This window comes from Saccopteryx leptura, chromosome 3 (assembly GCF_036850995.1).
Source record: "Saccopteryx leptura isolate mSacLep1 chromosome 3, mSacLep1_pri_phased_curated, whole genome shotgun sequence".
In the NCBI taxonomy this organism is placed as follows: Eukaryota; Metazoa; Chordata; class Mammalia; order Chiroptera; family Emballonuridae; genus Saccopteryx; species Saccopteryx leptura.
In genome coordinates, this window is record NC_089505.1 from 63,291,070 (window position 1) to 63,312,612 (window position 21,543).

Sequence of the window (21,543 nt, forward strand, 5' to 3'; positions counted from 1 at the left end):
AAATATTTCTGGAACTGGATAGTGGTGACGGTTGCATAACATTGTGAATATACTTAATATTGATGAATTGAACACTTAAAAAGGGTTAATATGGCCTGACCAGGCGGTGGCGCAGTGGATAGAGCATCAGATTGGGATGCGGAAGTCCCAGATTCGAGACCCCGAGGTCGCCAGCTTGAGCGAGGGCTCATCTGGTTTGAGCAAAAGCTCACCAGCTTGAGCCCAATGTCGCTGGCTCAAGCAAGGGGTTACTCGGTCTGCTGAAGGCCTGCGGTCAAGGCACATAAAAAATAAATAAATAAATAAATAAAAAATAAAAAAATAAAAAGGGTTAATACGGCCCTGGCTGGATAGCTTTGGTTGGTTAAAGCATCATCCCAAAGCGCAGAGGTTACCTGTGTGATCCCCGTTCAGGGCACATACAGAAACAGATCTATGTTCCTCTCTCTCTCTAAAATCAGTCAATAAAATTATTTAAAAAAGAAAATGATGATAAACAGCCAAACTATACTTTTTTAAAAAAGGGTTAACATGGTAAATTTTATGTTGTGTATATTGTACTACAATAAAAATAATAGTAATAAATATTAAGAACAAGTGAAATAAAAGAAGAAATAGAATTTGTAAAAGAGGAATGAGGAGCAAGATTATGTAAAGTCATTGTAAGGGCTTTGCCTGAGCAGCAAATCTACAGGTCAAGGTCTTCTGACAAACTCTGTGTATTGTCAGAACTCAAATGAGGCTTCTGTTAGTTCAGTTGGTAGACCATCCTCCCCATATACCCAGGTTGCGGATCAATTCCCGCCCCCCCCCCCCCCGCCCGCCCCTTGAATCAGAGCAAATACAAAAATCAACCAATGAATGCACACATAAGTGGAAAAATGAATAATCGATGTTTCTTTTTCTCTGTCTCCCTTCCTCTCTCTCTCTGTAAAGTCAATAACTCCGAAAAAAAAAATAGGCTCCATCAGCTGCTAAGGTGAGTTCAGTGACCCAAACAAAGACCACAAGTTGGTGTGCTTAACTTGTGGAGGATTGATGAGGCTTTCACTGGGCCTGCAGGGCAAAGGGAGAGGTGGGGTGACATTCAGTCCTAGTGTGACCTAATTCGATCGTTAGGGGCGGTGCTCAGGCTGCTGGATGTGACTCGTCGTCTTGAATACAGAATGGGGCTTGGCTAGAGTGAGGGGCGGGGCCGGATGCTTGACTTGCAATGTGGGAGGAGTTAACGCCGAGTAGGCAGGTGAGGGCTGAAATAGCTGCACCCAAAGGCAACCCCCTAGTTTTGGCTTGGAGTCTGGTGATCTAGAGGAGGTTGCGATGGAGTTGGAGTGGGACACGCTGAGAGCGCTGGGGGCAGTTACTGCGCTGTACCTGCTGCTGTGGGTGACTTGGTGGGTGGGCTGCACAGTCTATGTATACCTGCTGCCCCAGGTCCGCCGGGGTGCCCCTTGGCTCAGGACGCACGGAGCCTGGGCAGGTGAGGGGCAAGGGCTCTGTGGCAGGTGGGAAGGTGTGGGGGCCGCAGGAAAGAGGATGTATGCCAGGTGAGGGCCCCCAATCAGAGCAGAGGAAGAGAGTTCTGGAAGCAAGATAAGTGAAAGCTGGCTTGGTCCACCGGGGCCGGGAGACAGGGAGTCCCCGAAACTGTACAGGTGAGGGGAACAGGTGTCAGAGACTGGGCAGGTGGGGAATAAGGACAAGAACAGTGTGGGTGTGTGAGAGGGGTAGAGGTTAGGCTGGGGCAAAGTGCCAGACTAGCCCTCCTGTTTGCCCTTCTCTCCTCTCTAGTGGTGACAGGAGCCACCAATGGCATTGGCAAGGCCTACGCACACGAGGTGAGCCCGGGCTTGGAGCCTTGTGGGTGGTGGGAGCTTCTTCTGTCTGCCTGCCTGTTTTCAGCTGCCCTTCTGGACGGAGAGTCGCATGCTTGGTCCCCTCAGACATACTCTCCTTCAGGAAGCCGTCCCTGCTCCCCAGTCTGGGGGCATATTTATACTATACTATTTATATAGTCTCTTGACATTCCCCTATTGTTGCCCTGATTCATTCATTCACAACATATTCATAGTCCACTTCTATTGCTAGGCATCTTCCAGGCGCTGGGGGGAAAGCAGTAAACAAAATAGATTTTAAATCAAAAGACCTTGCCCTCATGGAGCTTACGTTCACTACAGGGAGGGGAGACCGGTATAAAAAAAAAACAAATACATAAAATGCAGTGTGTCAAATGGCTATAAGGGTGAAGGAGAAAACTAAATTACGAAAGGAGAACAAGGAGCCCTGAGGATGTGCAGGTTCCAATTTTTATATCGGGGTGACCAGAGAAGCTGTCACTGAGAAGGTGACACTGAGGAAAGTCCTAAAGCAGCGGTTCTCAACCTGTGGGTCGCGACCCCGGAGGGGGTTGAACGATCAAAACACAGGGGTCGCCTAAAGCCCGCCGGGGTCGCGACCCACAGGTTGAGAACCGCTGTCCTAAAGGAAGTGAGGGTCACGTGAATAATTGGGGGAAAAGGTTTCCAGGGAGAAGAAACGAGTGTAAAGTCCCTGGGGTAGGGAGCATTGTTACTAACCAGAGAGGGTTTGCCCACTGGACTTGCAGCAGAACCAAATATTGAACACTGAACTGTGCAGTGGAGAAATTTTTTAAAAAATTTTATTTATTTATTTTTTACAGAGACAGAGAGTGAGTCAGAGAGAGAGTCAGAGAGAGGGATAGACAGGGACAGACAGACAGGAACGGAGAGAGATGAGAAGCATCAATCATTAGTTTTTCATTGCGCGTTGCAACACCTTAGTTGTTCATTGACTGCTTTCTCACATGTGCCTTGACCGCGGGCCTTAGCAGACCGAGCAACCCCTTGCTGGAGCCAGCGACCTTAGGTCCAAGCTGGTGAGCCTCGCTCAAACCAGATGAGCCCGCACTCAAGCTGGCGACCTCGGGGTCTCGAACCTGGGTCCTTCCGCATCCCAGTCCGACGCTTGCGCCACCACCAGGTCAGGCTGCAGTGGAGAAATTAAATCAGCTTTTTGCAGGGCAGCGAGCCAGGAGAATGGAGAGTTATCACTCAAAATCCAAACTCCCTGGTGAGTTTTCATCAAGGTTTTAAATTTTTTTAAATTGATTTTAGAAAGAGAGAAAAGGAGAGATAGATAGATAGATAGATAGATAGATAGATAGATAGATAGATAGATAGATAGATAGAAACATCAAAACATCAGTTTATCATTCCACTTATGCATTTGTTGGTTGATTCTTGTATGTGCCCTTATGGGTGATCAAACCCACAAGCTTGGTGTATTAGGATACAACACTCTAACCAACTGAGCTACCTGGCTGGGCCATCAGTTCTTTTGTTTTTTAAGAGAGCGAGAGAGAAAGAGAGAGAGAGAGAGAGAGAGAGAGAGAGAGAGAGATTCCTTGTTCCACTCATTCATGCCATCATTGGTTGATTCCTGTATGTACCTTTACCCAGGATCAAACCCACAGCCTCAGAATGTTGGAAGCCATCAAGGTTTTTTTAAAGGCAAAGATAGAGGGTTAGGGGTTAGGGGTCAGGGGCAAAGCTGATTAGTTTTTGTGCAAGCTTCAGTTATTTTCCTTCGTCTCACTAATTCCGTTCCTGATGTCAGCTTGTCTGGTGTCTTCTTCACAGTGGTTAACTGGGTTGAAGAAACAAGATTCTGCAAGATATCTCATAATTGTGTGTCAGTAATGTTATTGTTAAGCAAAAGACAGAAATTAAGCATCTTGTGACCATAGTTATTATTTAAACTCTCATTGTTTTGGGCTTAACTAGCTTTATTTTTCTATTACCTCAAGCAAAATGTACTTTAAAATATTTTCTCTGAAATTTGATTTATAGGCAGGCCTCTGACACAATACTAACATACTTTATTAATCTTTGGCTATATATAAGCTATGTGACAACCAAAGCATTTGAAAGATTTAGTTAAAGCCTATACCCATGTCTCTAGACCAGGGGTCCTCAAACTACGGCCCGTGGGCCGCATGCGGCCCCCTGAGGCCATTTATCCAGCCCCTGCTGCACTTCGGGAAGGGGCACCTCTTACATTGGTGGTCAGTGAGAGGAGCACATTGACCATCTCATTAGCCAAAAGCAGGCCCATAGTTCCCATTAAAATACTGGTCAGTCTGTTGATTTAAATTTACTTGTTCTTTATTTTAAATATTGTATTTGTTCCTGTTTTGTTTTTTTACTTTAAAATAAGATACATGCAGTGTGCATAGGGATTTGTTCATAGTTTTTTTTATAGTCCAGCCCTCCAACGGTCTGAGGGACAGTGAACTGGCCCCCTGTGGAAAAAGTTTGGGGACCCCTGCTCTAGACTCTGTGATCTAACACCTAAGATGTTACTGTTGACTGTGGGTTTTGGCATTGCTGGTTGGAGAAGCAGGAAGGTGAGCACTGTGGTTGTATCAGAGTAAGAGGGCAAGGGCAGCAGTAGGAGATGAAGACAGAGGTGCAATTTCAGGACAGATCATGGGGAATCTGGTAGGTTATTCTGGAAACTTGAACATTTGGGATCCTGGGAGGATTCTGACCAGAAGAGGGATATTATACTGCAGAGGTTGAGGGTGGAAGCATGGAGATCAGCTAATAGGCTCTTGCAAAATCCAAGCAAGAGATGCTGGTGACTTAGACCAGGGTGATAACAGTAGAGGTGAAAATTACTTGGATTCTGGGTTGATTTTGAAGGCAGAGCAGACAAGATTTATGGAAAATATTGGATGTAATATATGACTTTAAACTTTTGATCTTGTAGCCTGAAACCTTGCTAAACTCACTTCTTAGTTCTTTTAGCCTTTTTTTTTTTTGCCAATTTCTTGAGATTTTCTATATAGACAATCATGCCATCTGTGAATAGAGACCGTTTTATTTCTGCTTTTCTGATCTGTATACTTTTTATTTCTTTTTTTTTTCCTTATTGAATTGGCTAAGAAATTTAATATGATGTTGAGAGGAGTGGTTAGAGTGAGCATCCTTGCCTTGTTTCTGATTTTAGGGAAAAAGCTCTAAGTCTTTAACCATTAAGTATAATGTTACCTGTAGGTTTTATTTATTTATGTGTTTATGTGCCCTTTACAAGGTTAAGGAAGGTTCCTTCTAAATCTTGGTTGTGGAGATGTTTTTGTCAAATCATTTTTTGGTGTTTGTTGAGCTGACCATATGGTTTTTCTTCTTTAGTCTGTTTACATGGTAAATTAAACTGATTGATTCTCAAATGTTGAGCCAATCCAGAATTCATTATATAAACCCCTCTTGGTCATTATCTGTTATTATACATATATATATATATATATATATATATATATATATATATTGCTGGGTTTGATTTACCAATATTGGTTCGTAGTATGTGTTCTTTTCTTGTAATATCTTTGGTTTTGGGGTGTTAGAGTAATGCTGACCTCATAAAATAAATTACTACAAGATTTAAAAAATTTTTTTTATTGATTTTAATTTATTGTGTTCATATAGATTCTAGAGTTGCCTCCAATGCATCCCCCTCCCCCGTATTCCCCTCAACAACTACAAGATTTTTTACTAGAACACCTCAAAGAATAGAGCTGTAATCACTAAGATGGTGTTGACCTGAGGAACAGGTTGGTGAGAAACAGGAGTTTAGTTTTGGCCACTTTAAGTTTGAGATACCAGTTAGGCGTACAAGTTGAGAAGTATGCAGTTGGGTGTGTCGCTTGAATTCAGAGGGAATGTCCCAGTGGAAATACACATTTAAGCATCATCAACATCTCAATGCCACTTAAAGTCACAAGATTAGATGAGATGACCATGGGACTGGGTATAGGTGGAGAGAGGAGCACAGTCAGATTCACCCTAAGTACTCCCTGGAGTCCCCCCAAAATAAAAGGTACAGAGATGAGGAGGAACAAGAAATGAGACAGAATAGGAGGAAAACCAGGAATGTAGAAGAGGTCTTACAAGCCAGGTAAGGAATGTCAGTCACCAGGAAGAGGGGGTGATCAATGTGCCGGTTTCTACGGGAGGTGCTGAGAATACAGCATTTGCTTTACCAATATGGAAGTCATTAGTGACCAAAGTGGTTTGGGTGGCATGATGGGGGCGGGGGTGCAATTGGAGTGGGTACAAAATGATATAGAGGTCCTGGCTGGTAGCTCAGTGGATAGAGTGTCAGCCCAACGAATGGATGTCCCAGGTTCAATTCCCAGTCAGGGCACACAGGAGAAGTGACCATCTGCTTTCCCCCCTTCCTTTTCCCCTTCTCTCCCTCTTCCCCTCCTGCAGCCAGGGGCTTGATTGGTTCGAGCATGGCCCTGAGCACTGAGGATATCTCTGTTGGAGCACAACAGCCTCGGGTGCTAAAAACAGATCAGTACTTGAGCATCAGCCCCAGATAGGGTTGCTAGGTGGATCCCGGTCAGGATGCATGCGGGAGTCTGCTTCAATATCTCCTCCCTCTCACCTAAAAAAAAAAAAAAAGATATGGAAGAAGAACCAGTGTAGACAATCCTTTCTCGGAATGTTGAATGAAGGTGGGTGGGATAGTGAGAGCTGGAGCGATGCCTTGATGGAGAAGAGGGAAGAGATTATGGCAGGCTTGCATGCTGAATAATTCAGAAGAGGGAGAAGTTTTGATACAGAGGAGATGGGGGGAAAGCTGCAGTGATGTCCCTGAGTAGGCAAGAATAGAGGGGAAGCTAGAGCAACATAGAAGGGGTACCCTGGAAGAAAGGAAGAGTATTTGTATCTATGTGCAAGCCAGCGGGTAGTGAGGCCACTCTGGGTCACCACTGTCAGGAAACTGCTCCATCCTACCACTGTACTGTGAGGGCAGGGCTGTCGCTGTCTTGGTCAGTACCACCCAACACAGGGCCAGGCACAAGCAGTTGCTGGGGAAATGTTTGTTGAATGAATCAATGTCCTTCACAGCATCAACCTCTCAGATGCTTGCAGCTGTTGAGAATTTTGTGTCCAGCCTCCCTCCAACACGTCACCCTCAGACGTGCACCAAAATCCTACTTAGCACCCACTCCACAAATATTTGCTGTTTCAAGGGGCAGAATGAGCAGCATGTGCAAAGGCCCAGAGATAGGAAAATCCTGGGGGTGCTTTTGGGGCTCGAACTGTCTGCTGTGCCTGGACTCCCATAAAGGGCCACTGGATAGAAGTAAGGCTGAAGAGTTGGGCCAGAGCCAGGCACATAGGGCCAGGGGAAAAGCAATGGCTTTGTCCCAAGAGCCCTGAGGAGTCAAGGCAGATTCTGAGCAGGAGAGGAAGGGGCAGGTTTGTGCTTTAGAAAGAGCCCTCTGGCTGCTGAATGAAGTGGGGAGTAGGGGGTGAGACTGAATCTGTCATAGGCACTCTGTGTCCCCAGCGCCAGCCAGCAAAGAGCAGGTGTCGGTAAATACATTTTGAATAAATGTGTGAACGAAGGAAGGGGTGAACACTTGAAGTATTGGGTTCTTATATCACTGAGAATGAAAGCCAAGTCTTTACTGGGGCATTCGAGGCTCTACCATCTAGTCCCTTGTCCGCTTCACTGAGATCCTCTCCAACAGAGCACTTAGCTTAGTGCTCGCGGACTCCACGCGGTCCTCTAAGCTGGCAGCCTTTGCGCAAAGGCTGCTCCGTCTGCCTGGAATGCTCCTTCCCCAGGAGGCATGTTCCTTGAGGGCAGGCTTTTGTTTTTCTCTTTTGTTCACCTCTGCAGCCACAGAGCTTACAACACTGTGCAACATGCAGTCAGCACACCGTACATATATGTGGAATTAATGAATAAACTATTGAATCCCCCCACAGCTCGCCCGGAGAGGTCTGAACATCGTCCTCATCAGTCGAAACCTGAACAAGTTGAAACATGAGGCAAAGGAGATAGGTGACAGCCGCGGGCGCGGGTGGGAGGCGGCTGGGAAAGTTGGAAGGCGGGCTGGGCTAGATAGAGGAGTGGTCCGGGAGGAGGGTGAGATGGCTCCAGCTTCATCTGGGGCTGGAGCTAACGGGGGCGTGGTCAGATCGGGGGCGGGGGAGGGGCTTCAGTTGCCTCTGGGCCCAAGGACGGAAGGATGGGGCAGGAGCTGGGGGTGAACGCGCGGATAGCATTGTAGGGAAGGCAGAAGGTGGGACGGCGTTCCCGCTCAGGGGCTGGCTCGCATTGCCGCTATTTCCAGAACGGCTTCATGGCAGGCTCACTCGAGTTATTCAGGCAGACTTCACTGGTGGCTTGGAGATCTACGAGGCCATTGAGACCGGACTGAAGGACTTGGAGATTGGAGTCCTGGGTATGTCCCCAAACCTGCTTGGAGGAGCAGTGCCCACAAGTGCCTCCATGCTCTCACCCTGACCCGGAACTCCTTGTGGTCGCCCGCCATCTGCCTGCAACCGGTCTTCGTGGGACTGTTGGGGTGACACAAACAATTTGTCCTCTCTCTCTCAGTGAACAATGTGGGCATGCTGTATGAAAGCGGCTTGGTAAGACTGCTGGACTGTGAGAACGTCGCCAAAGTGAGTGAAACTGAGTACCCTCTCGCCCAGCACCTCTTGCTCCCACTACTGCCCTCTGTTGGAAAACTCACGCAGTAGCCAGCTTTGTTAGAACAAGGTACTCTGTTGCCTTCAGTTGGAAGATTGTTTTCAAAGCTGCACGTCTCTGATATCTAGGACATGAAGGAGGTCATCTGTGATGGGGCGCCCTTCTGCATTGCCCAACCAGTACAACAGTTCAAGTTGTCTGTTCCTTTTATATTCTCTGGTTCTAACTTAGGGGGGAAGGATCCACATGGGAAAAGCAGTGTCTGCCATTTTGAGTCTGGTTTGCTAAATTTTGAGGGGATAATTAAAAAAATTTTTTTTTATTGATTTGAGAGAGAGAGAGAGAGAGAGTAGCATCAACTTGTTCCACTTAGTTGTTCTATTTAGTTGTGCACTCGTTGGTTGCTTTTTGTATGTATCCTGACCAGGAGAATCAATCCCGCGCCCTCGGCGCTCCGGAAGGATGCTCTATTCACTGAAAACCTGGCCAGGGCTATTTGGGGTCATTCTTGAACCCACGTCTTTTTTCTTAATCACCTGTAGGTATATCCTCATACTTCTGATGGGCATCACATGGTTCTACCTTCTTTTGTAAGATTTTATTTATTGATTTAAAGAGAGGATAGAGAGAAAGGCAGGGGGAGGAGCAGGAAGCATTAACTCATGATTGTTGCTTCTTGTATGTGCCTTGATCAGGCAAGCCCGGAGTTTCTAACTAGCAACCTCAGCATTCCAGTTTGACATTTTAATCTACTGTGCTACTGCAGGTTAGGCAATCCTACCTCTTTTGTTACATTAAATATTAGTGTCTGTTTTTTTTTAATCAAAGTTATAACAGTCACATAGTTCTACAAGGGTTGTTAAAGATAACTCATACTTTTTTTTTGTGACAGAGACAGAGAGAGGGACAGACAGAAAGGGAGAGTGAAGAGAAGCATCAATTCTTTATTGCAGCTCCTTAGTTGTTCATTGACTGCTTCCCCATATGTGCCCCCCCTTTTTTTTTTACAGAGACAGAGAGTCAGAGAGAGGGACAGACAGACATGAGAAGCATCAATTATCGGTTTTTCGTTGCGACACCTTAATTGTTCATTGATTGCTTTCTCATATGTGCCTTGACCGTGGGCCTTCAGCAGACCGAGTAACCCCTTGTTCAAGCTAGTGACTTTGGGTCCAAGCTGGTAAGCTTTGCTCAACCAGATGAGCCCACACTCAAGCTGGCGACCTCAGGGTCTCGAACCTGGGTCCTCCGCATCCCAGTCTGACGCTCTATCCACTGTGCCACCACCTGGTCAGGCCTATATGTGCATTGACCAGGGGGACTACAGCAGACCTAGTGACCCCTTGCTCAAGCCAGCCACCTTGGGCTCAAGCTGGTGAGCCTTGCTCAAAGCAGATGAGCCCACACTCAAACCAGTGACCTCGGAGTTTCGAACCTGGGTCCTCTGTGTCCCGGTCCGAAGCTCAATCCACTGCGCCACTGCCTGGTCAGGCAAGATGACTCATATTTTTTTTCCTCCAAAAGTTACAGCAAGATAAAGCAGAGCTCTAGTTGATGCAGTGTGTTGTTCAGGCATTGGCTGTACTGCCCTCTACATGCTCATTGGACATTAACACAACCCCAAGAAAAGGAAGGTTAGAGCAGAAGCGGATTAAGGTTGGTTGAGGCCCCGGGTGCAGAAGAAAATGTTGGGCCCCTTACTTTAGAAAAAAAGTGTAAAGTTGGGGTTTTGCGGGGCCCTTCAGAAGTCGGGGTCCAGGGCGCACTCCCAGTGCGCTCGTGCTAAATCTGCATCTGGGTTAGAGAACTCACTTTTAAATAATATATTTATAGTGTACATCTTAATTTCTCAGTTTTAGCCATTATTTAGTGACTGCCCACAATGGAAGGTGAGTGTCAGTTTCAGTTCCCAGACACCTGTACCGCACCACAAACACATGCCCTCCCAGGCTCCAACCCTCAGCATATTTCATAGATGTGGCTACAGAACCACATTACTGTGCATCTGAAAACGCTGTCCACCGCTGAGCCATGTAGCGGACTATGATGATTTTTTCTTTCTTTCTTTCTTTCTTTCTTTCTTTCTTTCTTTCTTTCTTTCTTTCTTTCTTTTTTTTTTTTTTTACAGGGACAGAGAGAGAGAGAGAGAAAGGGTTAGACAGGGACAGATAGACAGGAATGAGAAACATCAATCATCAGTTTTTCGTTGTGAGACCTTAGTTGTTCATTGATTGCTTTCTCATATGTGCCTTGACCGTGGGCTTCAGCAGACCGAGTAACCCCTTGCTGGAGCCAGCGACCTTGGGTCCAAGCTGGTGAGCTTTTGCTCAAACCAGATGAGCCTGCGCTCAAGCTGGTGACCTCGGGGTCTCAAACCTGAGTCCTCTGCATCCCAGTCCGACGCTCTATCCACTGCGTCACCGCCTGGTCAGGCGATTTTTCCTTTTTTTAAGTGAGAGAAGGGGAGATAGAAAGACAGACTCCCACATGTGCCCCCGACCAGGATCCGGCCAGCAACCCCCATCTGGGGCTTATGCTTGAGCGCTGAGCTATCCTCAGCGCCTGGGGGCTGACATTAGGACCAATTAAGCCACTGACTGTGAGAGTGGAAAAGAGAGAGAAGAGGGAGAGGGAGGGGAAGAGAAGCAGATGATAGCTTCTCCTGTGTGCCCTGACTGGGGATGGAACTGGTGACGTCAGAGGCAAATTAAGGTCGGTTGAGGCCCTGGGTGCAGAAGAAAATATTGGGCCCCTTGTCATTAGAAAAAAGTGTAAAGTTGGGGTTTACACTTGTGGGGCCTTCAGAAGTCAGGGCCCAGGGTACGTGCCTGGTGTGCCCACTGTTAAATCCACCTCTGGGTGTCATTGGCATGTTAGGTAGATGCTCTATCCAATGAGCCAACCAGTCAGGGCTTGTAATCTAAATATATTTAAAGTTTTTCAAGCAATTTCATTTTCTTGTTGGACTGGTTACTTTTTTTTGCCATGAATCCTGGGACCTCCCTTAATCTTTCTCCTAAGAAACCCCTGTTTTCTCTGTCATGTCTCACAGCATTTTTTGGTTTCTTTCTTTGTTTTGTTGGGCATATTCCGTAGTAGCTGCCTTAAAAAAAAATGCATAGGCTGTGGCCAGTTTGCTCAGTGGATAGAAAGTCGGCCTGGCATATGGATGCCCCATGTTCAATTCCCCATGAGGGCACACAAAAGAAACAACCATTTGCTTTTCTTCCCCTTCCTCTCCCCTTTCTCTCCCTCTTCCCCTCCTGTAGACAGGGTTCAATTGGTTGGAGCATCGGCTCTGGGCACTGAGGATAGCTCAGTTGGTCCCAGCATGTCAGCCTCAGGTGCTAAAAGTAGCTCAGTTGATTCGAGTGTGGCCCCAGACAGTGGTTGCCAGGTGGATCCCGGTCAGGTCACATGTGGGAGTCTGTGTCTCTGTCTCCCCTCCTCTTACTTAAAAAAAAAAAAAAGCATGGATGGTAAAGTTTTCAGCTCTGTTTTCTATCAGTTATGTGACTTTGGATGAATAACTTCATTTCTCTAAGTCTCAGTTTCATGTCTATAAAATGGGAATAATAGGGTTAGAAGTGAAAGATTTATGTTCATGTTTTATACTAAAGATTTGTGTACTTCGATGTGTGTATGGTATACTTCTATAAAAAGTTTATGAGGCCTGACCAGGCAGTGGCACAGTGGATAGAGCGTCGGACTGGGATGCAGAAGACCCAGGTTCGAAACCCCGAGGTCGCCAGCTTGAGTGTGGGCTATCTGGTTTGAGCAAAAGCCCACCAGCTTGAACTCAAGGTCGCTGGCTCCAGCAAGGGGTTACTCGGTCTGTTGGAGGCCCACGGTCAAGACACATATGAGAAAGCAATCAATGAACAACTAAGGTGTTGCAACGCGCAATGAAAAACTAATGATTGATGCTTCTCATCTCTCTCTGTTCCTGTCTGTCTGTCCCTGCCTATCCCTCTCTCTGACTCACTCTCTGTCTCTGTAAAAAATAAAAAAATAATAAATAAAAAAAGTTTATGGGGTCAGAAAAATCCAGAGGGAAAAGGTAATGAAATGAAGGCAAAAATTTCCCTTCTCCCTCTAAACTATTCCCTCAAAGTGAGTCCCCAATTGAAAATATGGTAGGTATTTTTTCTCTATGCACATGGAAGCGTGTATGTGCCGTTTTTATCCGGATGTCAGGAAGCCTACTGTTCCGTGCTTATACCTTTTACAAGTAGCCATGTATCATGGGGATTATTCTAATCAAAAGAAATAGCTGACCCATTCCTTTTGTTTGTACAGTGGTGCATCCATGGGCTACACTGTATTTATTTAGTCATTCCATCAGTGATGAGCATTCGGGATGTTTCCTATTATGTGTGACTACAAACAGTGTCGCAACCACTATCTTTGGACATAATTCATTTCCCACATGTGTATCTTGGAAAGGAATAAGTGTCCAGAAGTGGAGTTGGTGGGTCAAAGGTTATGTACATTTTAGATTCTAGTAGATGCTACTTTTAAAATAAACACATTCCACCTGGCTTGTGGTGGCACAGTGGACAGAGTGCTGACCTGGAACGCTGAGGTGGCCAGTTCGAAACCCTTGGCTTGCCCAGTCAAGGCTCATACAAGCAACAAATGGACAACTACAGTGAAACAACTACTTCTTGCCCCCCCATAAAATCAATAAATAAAATATTTTTTTAATGCCACAATCTTGAAAGAAAGAAAGAGAAAGAAAGAGAACTATGTTCCATCTTAAAAGAAAACTAAGCTAGGAAATGAGAAAAGGTGGGAGTTGAGACAGGGGTGGTGAAGGGAAAGACTGACAGCTCTGTTTTCTTCCCCAGAGACTCTCAGATGTTATAAACTGCAACATCATGTCCATGGCCCAGGTGAGGAGCTAAGTTCAAGGTCAGCATAGCTCTGACCACTCTGGGTAGTCCCCAGAATCCTCCCTCCCTGTGACTGGCCCCCCAAGAGGTGTTAGCGGAATATTCTCGGAGGGAAGGTAGGAGGATGAGAGTGAACTTGAGGAGGAGATGGCAGGTGAAAGGATTGGAAAGGAAATAATGGGGCCCTTCACACCCTTCTCTATAGATGACTGCTATTGTCTTGCCCCAAATGGTCTCCAGGTAAGAGTCATCTTTCCCTCTTCCACTCTGGACCCTCCCCATCCAACCTCCAGCCTTTCCCCCTTGCACAGCTGTCCAACCCACGTTTCCAACTCTTCCTGTCCCTCTGGCATTTCTCAGATTAAGGCATGGCTCAGGGGTGGAGGCAGTTGGAGGGCATCACCTGGCTCCTCTCTTTCTCACGTTTTAACTAACGCTTCCTCCCCCAGGAGCAAAGGAATCATCATCAACATGTCTTCAATTACTGACAAGAGACCCCATCCATTTTTATCAGCATACTCAGCTTCTAAGGTACCCAGAGCCCACAGACCGGGGCGAGGGCCGTCCTGCCATGCTGAGAGATTCCTGCTGTAACCCAGAATGCGTGTGTTTGTGTGTGTGTGTGTGTGTGTGTGTGTGTGTGTGTGTGTGTGTGTGTGTGTGAGAGAGAGAGAGAGAGAGAGAGAGAGAGAGAGAGAGAGAGAGAGAAAGAAAGAAAGAAAGAAAGAAAGAAAGAAAGAAAGAAAGAAAGAAAGAAAAAAAGAAAGAAATAAAGAAAGAGAGAGCGCTATCTGGGGCACAGTCCAGCAGATTTTTTTTTTAAGAAAAACGGAGGCTAGGGGACGAGAGAACAGTAGAACAGTGGGGTGGGAAAGAGATCAGAGACCTGGCTGGAACAGAAAGTGAGTGTATGGAAATAGAGGAAGGGCGTAGAACGCGGAAGCATTCAGGGGTTAAGATGAGGACTTGAGGGGACTTCTGGAGCCATCATTGTCAGTATTCTAGGATCAGGGACGATGCTGGGTCGAGAACGGACTGGAGGAGTTAGCACACAGAGACTCGAGAGCCTGGGATCCGCTTTCTCCTTCCTCCACAGGCCTTTGTGCGAAGCTTCTCACAGGCAGTGAGCGCAGAGTACTGCTCTCAGGGAGTCATCATGCAGGTGCCTATCCGCGGGGGCGGAGCTCATAAGGGAAGTGACCAGAGTGACGCTAAGAAGGCGAGGGGCTCTGGCGGGGGGGTGGGGGGGTGGGGGGGAGGCCTATTAGCTTAGAGACGGTGGAAGCTCACGGGGTTGGGGCAGGGGATGTCAGAGAGAACCGTGACTCGGAAGAACATTAGTGGAGCAGCAACCTTCCAAGCCGCGGGTTACCGCAGGGGGTGTGGCTCTAGGGGCGTGGCCGGCGCAAGATCTAGGGGGCGTGGCCTGGAGAAGGCGGGCTCTGAGACGCAAGTGCGGGAGCAGCAAATGGGTGGGACACTGGGATTCCCAAAGAGAGCCTGGGATCTTAGGCTGGTTTGGAAGGAGAGCTCTTTCCTTTACGCCCTTCCTTCCTGCAGACAGTGAGACCCGTCCTGGTCGAATCAAGTATGACCCATGGCCTAAAAAGCCGGATGTTCGTAATGAAGTCCGAAGACTTTGCTCGGCAGGCGTTGGACACCCTTGGCCTCACCTCCCAAACCTATGGGTGCTTCAGCCACACTGTGCAGGTGCCTTTATGGGGCAACTATGGGCGTAGAGCCGGCCCAGGTCCGCTAGTCCTCCCTCTGAAGTGAGGGGATGCCCAGAGGAGCGGAGGCCCCCACCATGGGCTGGGGAGACAGGAGAGGAGAGCGGGGACCCACGGGTGGGGTATATCCTGATTGCTGGTACCTCTTCTTCCCAGGGTGCCCTGCTGGTCCTCCTGCCGAATTGTTTTTCTCTGCTGAACAGGAGTATTCTGAAAAAGGCGAAGCCCTCTGATAAAAGGCCTTGAATGCCTGACCTGTGGTAGCGCAGTGGATAAAGCGTCGACCTGGAAATGCTGAGGTCGCCGGTTCGAAATCTTGGGCTTGCCTGGTCAAGGCACATGATGCTTCCAGCTCCTCCCCCATTCTCTCTCTCTCTCCTCTCTCTCTCTCTCTCTCTCTCTCTGTTTCTCTCTCGCCCTCTCTCTCTCCTCTCTAAAAAGAATAAATTAAAAAAAAAAGGCATTGAAGCGGGGTGGCCACTTGCCTGCCCCTACCCACGATCCTGGACCAGGGCTGTTGATGTTAGCAAAGATGTTACACACGTGGGCATAGATCACCAGCAGATCCATGGAACGGGTCAGACACCTGAACTCCTGGGTATTTGGTGACAGCTGTGGCATCTCAAACATCTGACAGAAAAATGGCATTTTTAATATGTGGCACTGAGATAACTAGATAGCCATTTTGAAGGGGGAAAATATTTTTACCAGTGATTTTCAAACTTTTTCATCTCATGGCACACATAAACTGATTACTAAAATTCTGACACCCATCAAAAAATATATTTTTTGCCCATCTAACCCCCCAAAAAGGTATAATTTCGATTCATTCACACCAGATGGCTATTGTTTTGACAGTTGTCATTTTCTTATTTGGCAATCTAAGTGAAAAGAGGTCAGTGCCCCTGACTAAAATAGTCAGGTACTGCATGTTTAAAAAAAATTTTGTGGCACACTGGTTTAAAATCTCTAATATAAATATATATGTGTATATTTAAACAATTGTAGTGGTAATGGTCACAAAACTTTGTGAATACACTAAAAGCCAGTGGCCTGACTGGTGGTGGCACAGTGGATAAAGCATCGACCTGGGACACTGAAGTCTCAAGTTCGAAACCCTGAGGTCACTGGCTCGATTGCAGACTCACCAGCTTGAGTGCAGGGTCGCTGGCTTGAGCAAGGGATCACTGGCTTTGCTGGAGCCACCCCCCCCCCCCATCAAGGCACTTATGAGAAGCAATCAGTGAACACCTAACTTGCTGCAATTACAAGTTGATGCTTCTTATCTCTCTCCCTTTCTGTCTTTCACTCTCCCTCCCACTAAACTGAATTATAACATTCAAAGAATAAACTTTATAGTATGTGAATTATATCTCAATAAAAATAATTTTAAAAATAGAGACACCCAAGTGTGTGCAGGAGTGTGTGTGTGTGTAAATAGGATCCATCCCTTACGCTACACACCTGCATAAATGAATCAGAAATCTCCATGTAATAATAGAGACACAAGAAAAGAATACATGAATGAATTTCTTTCCATTTGGGGAGTGAGAGAGTCTTTTTAATTAATACAGAAAGTTAAAATCAACAACAGAAAGAATCATATTGAAGTCTAGTTAGTGATATACAGGAATTCTTTAAGGATGATGTAATGACATCTGCAACTTACTTTGAAATGTATTCAAAATGCATTAAGTGAATACATAAGTAAAGGATGGATAGAAATATGAGAAGTACATTAAAATGTTGGTAATAGAAACTAAGTGGTAGGCACATGGAAGTTCACTGTAGACTTTTTTTTTTTTTTTTTTTTTTTTCTCTGAAGCTGGAAACGGGGAGGCAGGCAGACAGATTGCCGCACGCGCCCGACCAGGATCTACCCGGCACGCCCACCAGGGGGCGATGCTCTGCCCATCCGGGCGTGTCGCTCTGTCACGACCAGAGCTACTCTAGCGCCTGGGGCATAGGCCAAGGAGCCATCCCCAGCGCCCGGGCCATCTTTTGCTCCAATGGAGCCTCGGCTGTGGGAGGGGAAGAGAGAGACAGAGAGGAAGGAGAGGGGGAGGGGTGGAGAAGCAGACGGGCGCTTCTCCTATGTGCCCTGGCTGGGAATCGAACCCCGGACTCCTGCACGCCAGGCCAACACTCTACCACTGAGCCAACCGGCCAGGGCCTAGACTTTAACTTTTCTGTATGTTTGAAATTTTTCATGATAAAAAGTTGGGGGAAATCTGGGAGCAATAAAACTTATAAATAAAACTACTTAAGCATATTTAGAAATTACTTAAGAAAAGATGATTCCATAAGCAAAGTAAAAGTGACAATCTCAGAGGAAATATCTACAACTTATATCACACACAATATGTTTACCTCCTTAATATATAATTGTTGTTATGAGTAGGGGGCGCAGAGAGAGAGAGATCAGCAGATGAAATCATCAAGGACTAGTAAAGGACCACTGCTCGCTCAGGCAAATGGCCTCGAGTTTGCACTGTGTCCTATTTTTATTCACAAGCCTTCAAAAAGCTTGTTTACTGAGAAATTGGCATAACATCAAGCATAACTTTTACTTAAAGATACATGGAGTACACCTGTATGATAGCTTAATAACAATATAATATCAAAAGGCATTAAATGCTATTGCTTCTATGGTTCCCACAACATTTCTTTCTTTATCTCAAGGGATAACCTTGAAAGGAATAGAAATCTTATGAGAATGTTTTACTGAGGAAAAAGCCCAGCAACTGCCTTCAGTCACATAGACCTGTTTCAGTGACCCGCCTTCAAGTCACAAAACAATTCTCTTGGCAAAACATTCTTTTCTTGTTGGCTGTGTTCCCATCCAAGGCCATGCAATAGGTTATTCCACTACATATAATAAAAAGACCAAAAGCCCAATGTTTTAAAATGTGCAAAAGAAATGAACAGAAAGTTCACAGAAAAACAAGTATTAACAGTCCTGAACTATATGAAAAGTTCAACTTCAATCCTAATAAAAATGATGCCAATTAAAATGGGAATATTTCTCAGCTATAAAATACCTAAGTTGGAACCACATGCTCTCCTGCATTGCTGGTGGGCATGCAAGTGGAACAGCCTCCAAGGGGAGAAATTTGACAGCAGCTAGCTAACAAAACAGCATTACTCTCATACCTAGCAACGTCCCTCCCAGGAATATACTTGGAAGACCCACCAACATGGCTAGTGCAATCAGGGCTGAGAAGACCTCATGTTAGGGTCAAGTTTGATATCTTCCGAGAATAAAAAGAAAACCTGTATCTCTGGAGCAGATGGGACACTTTAAAATTTTCTTTTTTGAAGATGTTTAAACCCATAGAAGTTACAAGACTAGTATCTGTAGACTCATCATCTGGAATCACTGCCCATTAATATTTGCTTAATTAGTTTTTATCTCCATGTTTAGTGATGATGATGGTGATGAATGGACTATTTGAAAGAAGTTGAGACATGATGATGCTCTACCCGTGAATGCTTCAACAGGTAATTCCTAAGAAGAGAGACATTCTAATAACAACAATGTGGTGATGAAATTGAGGAGGTTTATCACAGACATATACCGTTTTTAATACATAATCCATATGCAAAAATTTTCCAGTTGTCATAATAATGTATTTTTAATTAATTAATTTTAGAGAGACAGAGAGAGTGAAAGAGAGAGAGAGAAACATTCATTATTTGTTCCACTTAGTTGTGCATTTATTGGTCACTTCCTTCCTCTATGTGGTATGTGACCTGACTTGTATTTTGGGATGATGCTCTAACCAACTGAGCTAATTGGCTAGGACATCACAATAATTTCTTTTTTAGCAATGTGTTTTCCTGTTTGGATTTCAACCCAGGACCACCTATTGCATTTAGTTGTCATATTTCTTTAGTCTTCTGTACTCTGCAGCCTTTTTTCATCTTTTCTTTGTGTTCTGTGACATTAACAGTTTTTGTTGTTGTTTTTTTTTTACAGAGACAGAGCAAGAATCAGAGAGAGGGATAGATAGGGACAGACAGACAGGAACAGAGAGAGATGAGAAGCATCAATCATCAGTTTTTCGTTGCGACACCTTAGTTGTTCATTGATTGCTTTCTCATATGTGCCTTGACCGTGGGCCTTCAGCAGACAGAGTAACCCCTTGCTCGAGCCAGAGACCGTGGGTCCAAGCTGGTAAGCTTTGCTCACATCAGATGAGCCCGGGCTCAAGCTGGTGACCTCGGGGTCTCAAACCTGGGTCTCCCACATCCCAGTCCAGCGCTCTGGTCAGGCGCCACCGCCTGGTCAGGCGACATTGACAGTTTTGAGGCAGAAATATTTTTAAATTTTAAAAAATTTTAGAGATTTGCCTGTGCCTGACCTGTGGTGGTGCAGTGGATAAAGCGTCGACCTGGAAATGCTGAGGTCGCTGGTTTGAAACCCTGGATTTGCTTGGTCAAGGCACATATGGGAGTTGATGCTTCCAGCTCCTCCCCCTTCTCTCTCTCTCTGTCTCTCCTCTCTCTCTCTCTCTCTCTCTCTCTCTGTCTCTCCCTCTCCTCTCTAAAATGAATATAAATAAATAAATAAATAAATAAATAAGAGATTTGCCTGACCAGGCAGTGGCGCAGTGAGTGGATAGAGCATCGGACTGGGATGCGGAAGGACCCAGGTTCGAGACCCTGAGGTCGCCAGCTTGAGCACGGGCTCATCTGGTTTGAGCAAAAGCTCACCAGCTTGGACCCAAGGTCACTAGCTCGAGCAAGGGGTCACTTGGTCTGCTGTAGTCCCACGGTCAAGGCACATATGAGAAAGCAATCAATGAACAACTAAGGCAGCTGTTCTCAACCTGTGGGTCGCGACCCCGGCGGGGGTCGAATGACCAAAACACAGGGGTCGCCTAAAGCCATCAGAAAATACATATTTCCGATGGCTTTAGCCACTGAGAAGCTGCGCTACCATCTGCAGCAGCGCTATTCAGCTTGAACGCATGCTGTTATGGACGTGCATTCCAAACTGAATGCCTGCGGTCATGCGCAGACATGATTGCATTATCCGTCGGGGGCCTAAGGGGTGGGGGAGCGGGGAACGCTCCACAGTCCATAGCAGTGCATTACGTGTGTCTGGCACTTGATGACGTCATCAGTGGGCAAGTGCATCAAGCGCTGGAGGACAGAAGCCTAGGAGGTGGAGAGGCAAGAGAGCCTGCGAGACAGCCTGCTGGTGTAAAAAAGGTTAATAATGTAAAAACAGTACACACACCATACACACAATACTGTGTAAGTGTAAGGTGCTTTGTGTGTAGTCATTACACAGTACACAAAGCAGCTTACACTTACACAAAGCACCATACATTTACACAGTGTGAACTACATTGGTCTTATACTATAAGAGACCACTATAAGATGTAGTTCACACTGTTCCCCAATGTATAATTATCTCCCACATCTCCCACTATTTTCCCATATTCTGAATGAGGAAACTGCTGAAATCAGCGGTTTCTGGCATTGAATCCGCCTCCTATTGATTTCATTGGGAGTGCGTTGGATTTTGTGGAAGAGAGCTCCCGAGAATCTCGTGTTACCACACAATCCGCCGCAGCCTCCTTTTGATCTCAATAAGAGGCGGAGAAATGACAGTTTCCGACACATTTCTTTCTCTCCTATTCAAGTCAATGGGAGGCCGCAGCAGATTCTGCTCAAATATAGAGCATGTTGCTTAATTTTTTTCATGCTAGAACTTTTCCTAGAGCAGAAATATTCCAAAGGTGGAATCCACCCCTACCCACCCCCCAATAGACTGAAAGAGGCCTCACACTGAGGAATCTGCTGTGCGAATTCTGCAGTGTAAAAGATCTGCCTCCTATAGAAGTCTATTGGGGGTGGCGGATTCCACTTTTGGAATTTTTCTGCTCTAGGAAAAGTCCTAGCGTGGAAAAAATTAAGCAACATGCTCTATATTTGAGCAGAATCTGCTGCGGCCTCCCATTGACTTGAATAGGAGAGGAAGAAATGTGTCGGAACTGCATTTCTGCTGTACAGGGGATCTCTCTTCTGCGGAATCCATGGGTCTCCCATTGAAGTAAATGAGATGTGGATTCCACCGCAGAAACCGCTGCTTTATGGTGTGAAAGAGCCCTGAAAGATACCATGCTGTGCAGAAACTGCAGTGTATCCTATGACGTAGTTCACACTGTTCTATATAGAAAACTTGCCACTAATCTGGAAAAAACAGATCCATTAGTTAAGCAGCTATTTACGGAATGGTAGCCCCAATACACTAGGTAAGGAGGTCCATTAGTAGTAAATATTTCTCAATATATAATTAAATATTGTTTTTGTAATTAATCACTATGTTTAAATTATGTTTGATTTGTAGCAATGAGAATACATAATGC

General features: G+C 45.8%; 1 protein-coding gene and 1 non-coding gene across 2 annotated transcripts; one reads left to right on the forward strand and one right to left on the reverse strand.

Moving 5' to 3' along the window:
* The first annotated feature begins 1,320 nt into the window (after positions 1-1,320).
* LOC136398175 (very-long-chain 3-oxoacyl-CoA reductase-B-like) lies at positions 1,321-16,466 on the forward strand. The gene is made up of 11 exons (XM_066372555.1): positions 1,321-1,480; positions 1,792-1,838; positions 7,809-7,884; positions 8,177-8,287; positions 8,443-8,510; positions 13,389-13,433; positions 13,639-13,673; positions 13,883-13,964; positions 14,530-14,595; positions 14,994-15,143; positions 15,320-16,466. Exons 1-11 carry the CDS (start codon positions 1,321-1,323, stop codon positions 15,407-15,409), a joined length of 930 nt encoding a protein of 309 aa, XP_066228652.1. The 3' UTR covers positions 15,410-16,466.
* Positions 10,052-10,174, reverse strand: LOC136401678 (U4atac minor spliceosomal RNA). Its single transcript, XR_010750692.1, has one exon. It is a non-coding gene; the product is annotated as a U4atac minor spliceosomal RNA (small nuclear RNA).
* Positions 16,467-21,543: the final 5,077 nt, after the last annotated feature.

Coding starts and splice junctions, on each gene's coding strand:
- LOC136398175 (XM_066372555.1), top strand. CDS start 1,321: ATGGAGTTGGAGTGGGACACGCTGAGAGCGCTGGGGGCAGTTACTGCG. Junction 1,481..1,791: donor GACGCACGGAGCCTGGGCAG/GTGAGGGGCAAG, acceptor TCTCCTCTCTAG/TGGTGACAGGAGCCACCAAT. Junction 8,288..8,442: donor CTTGGAGATTGGAGTCCTGG/GTATGTCCCCAA, acceptor TCTCTCTCTCAG/TGAACAATGTGGGCATGCTG.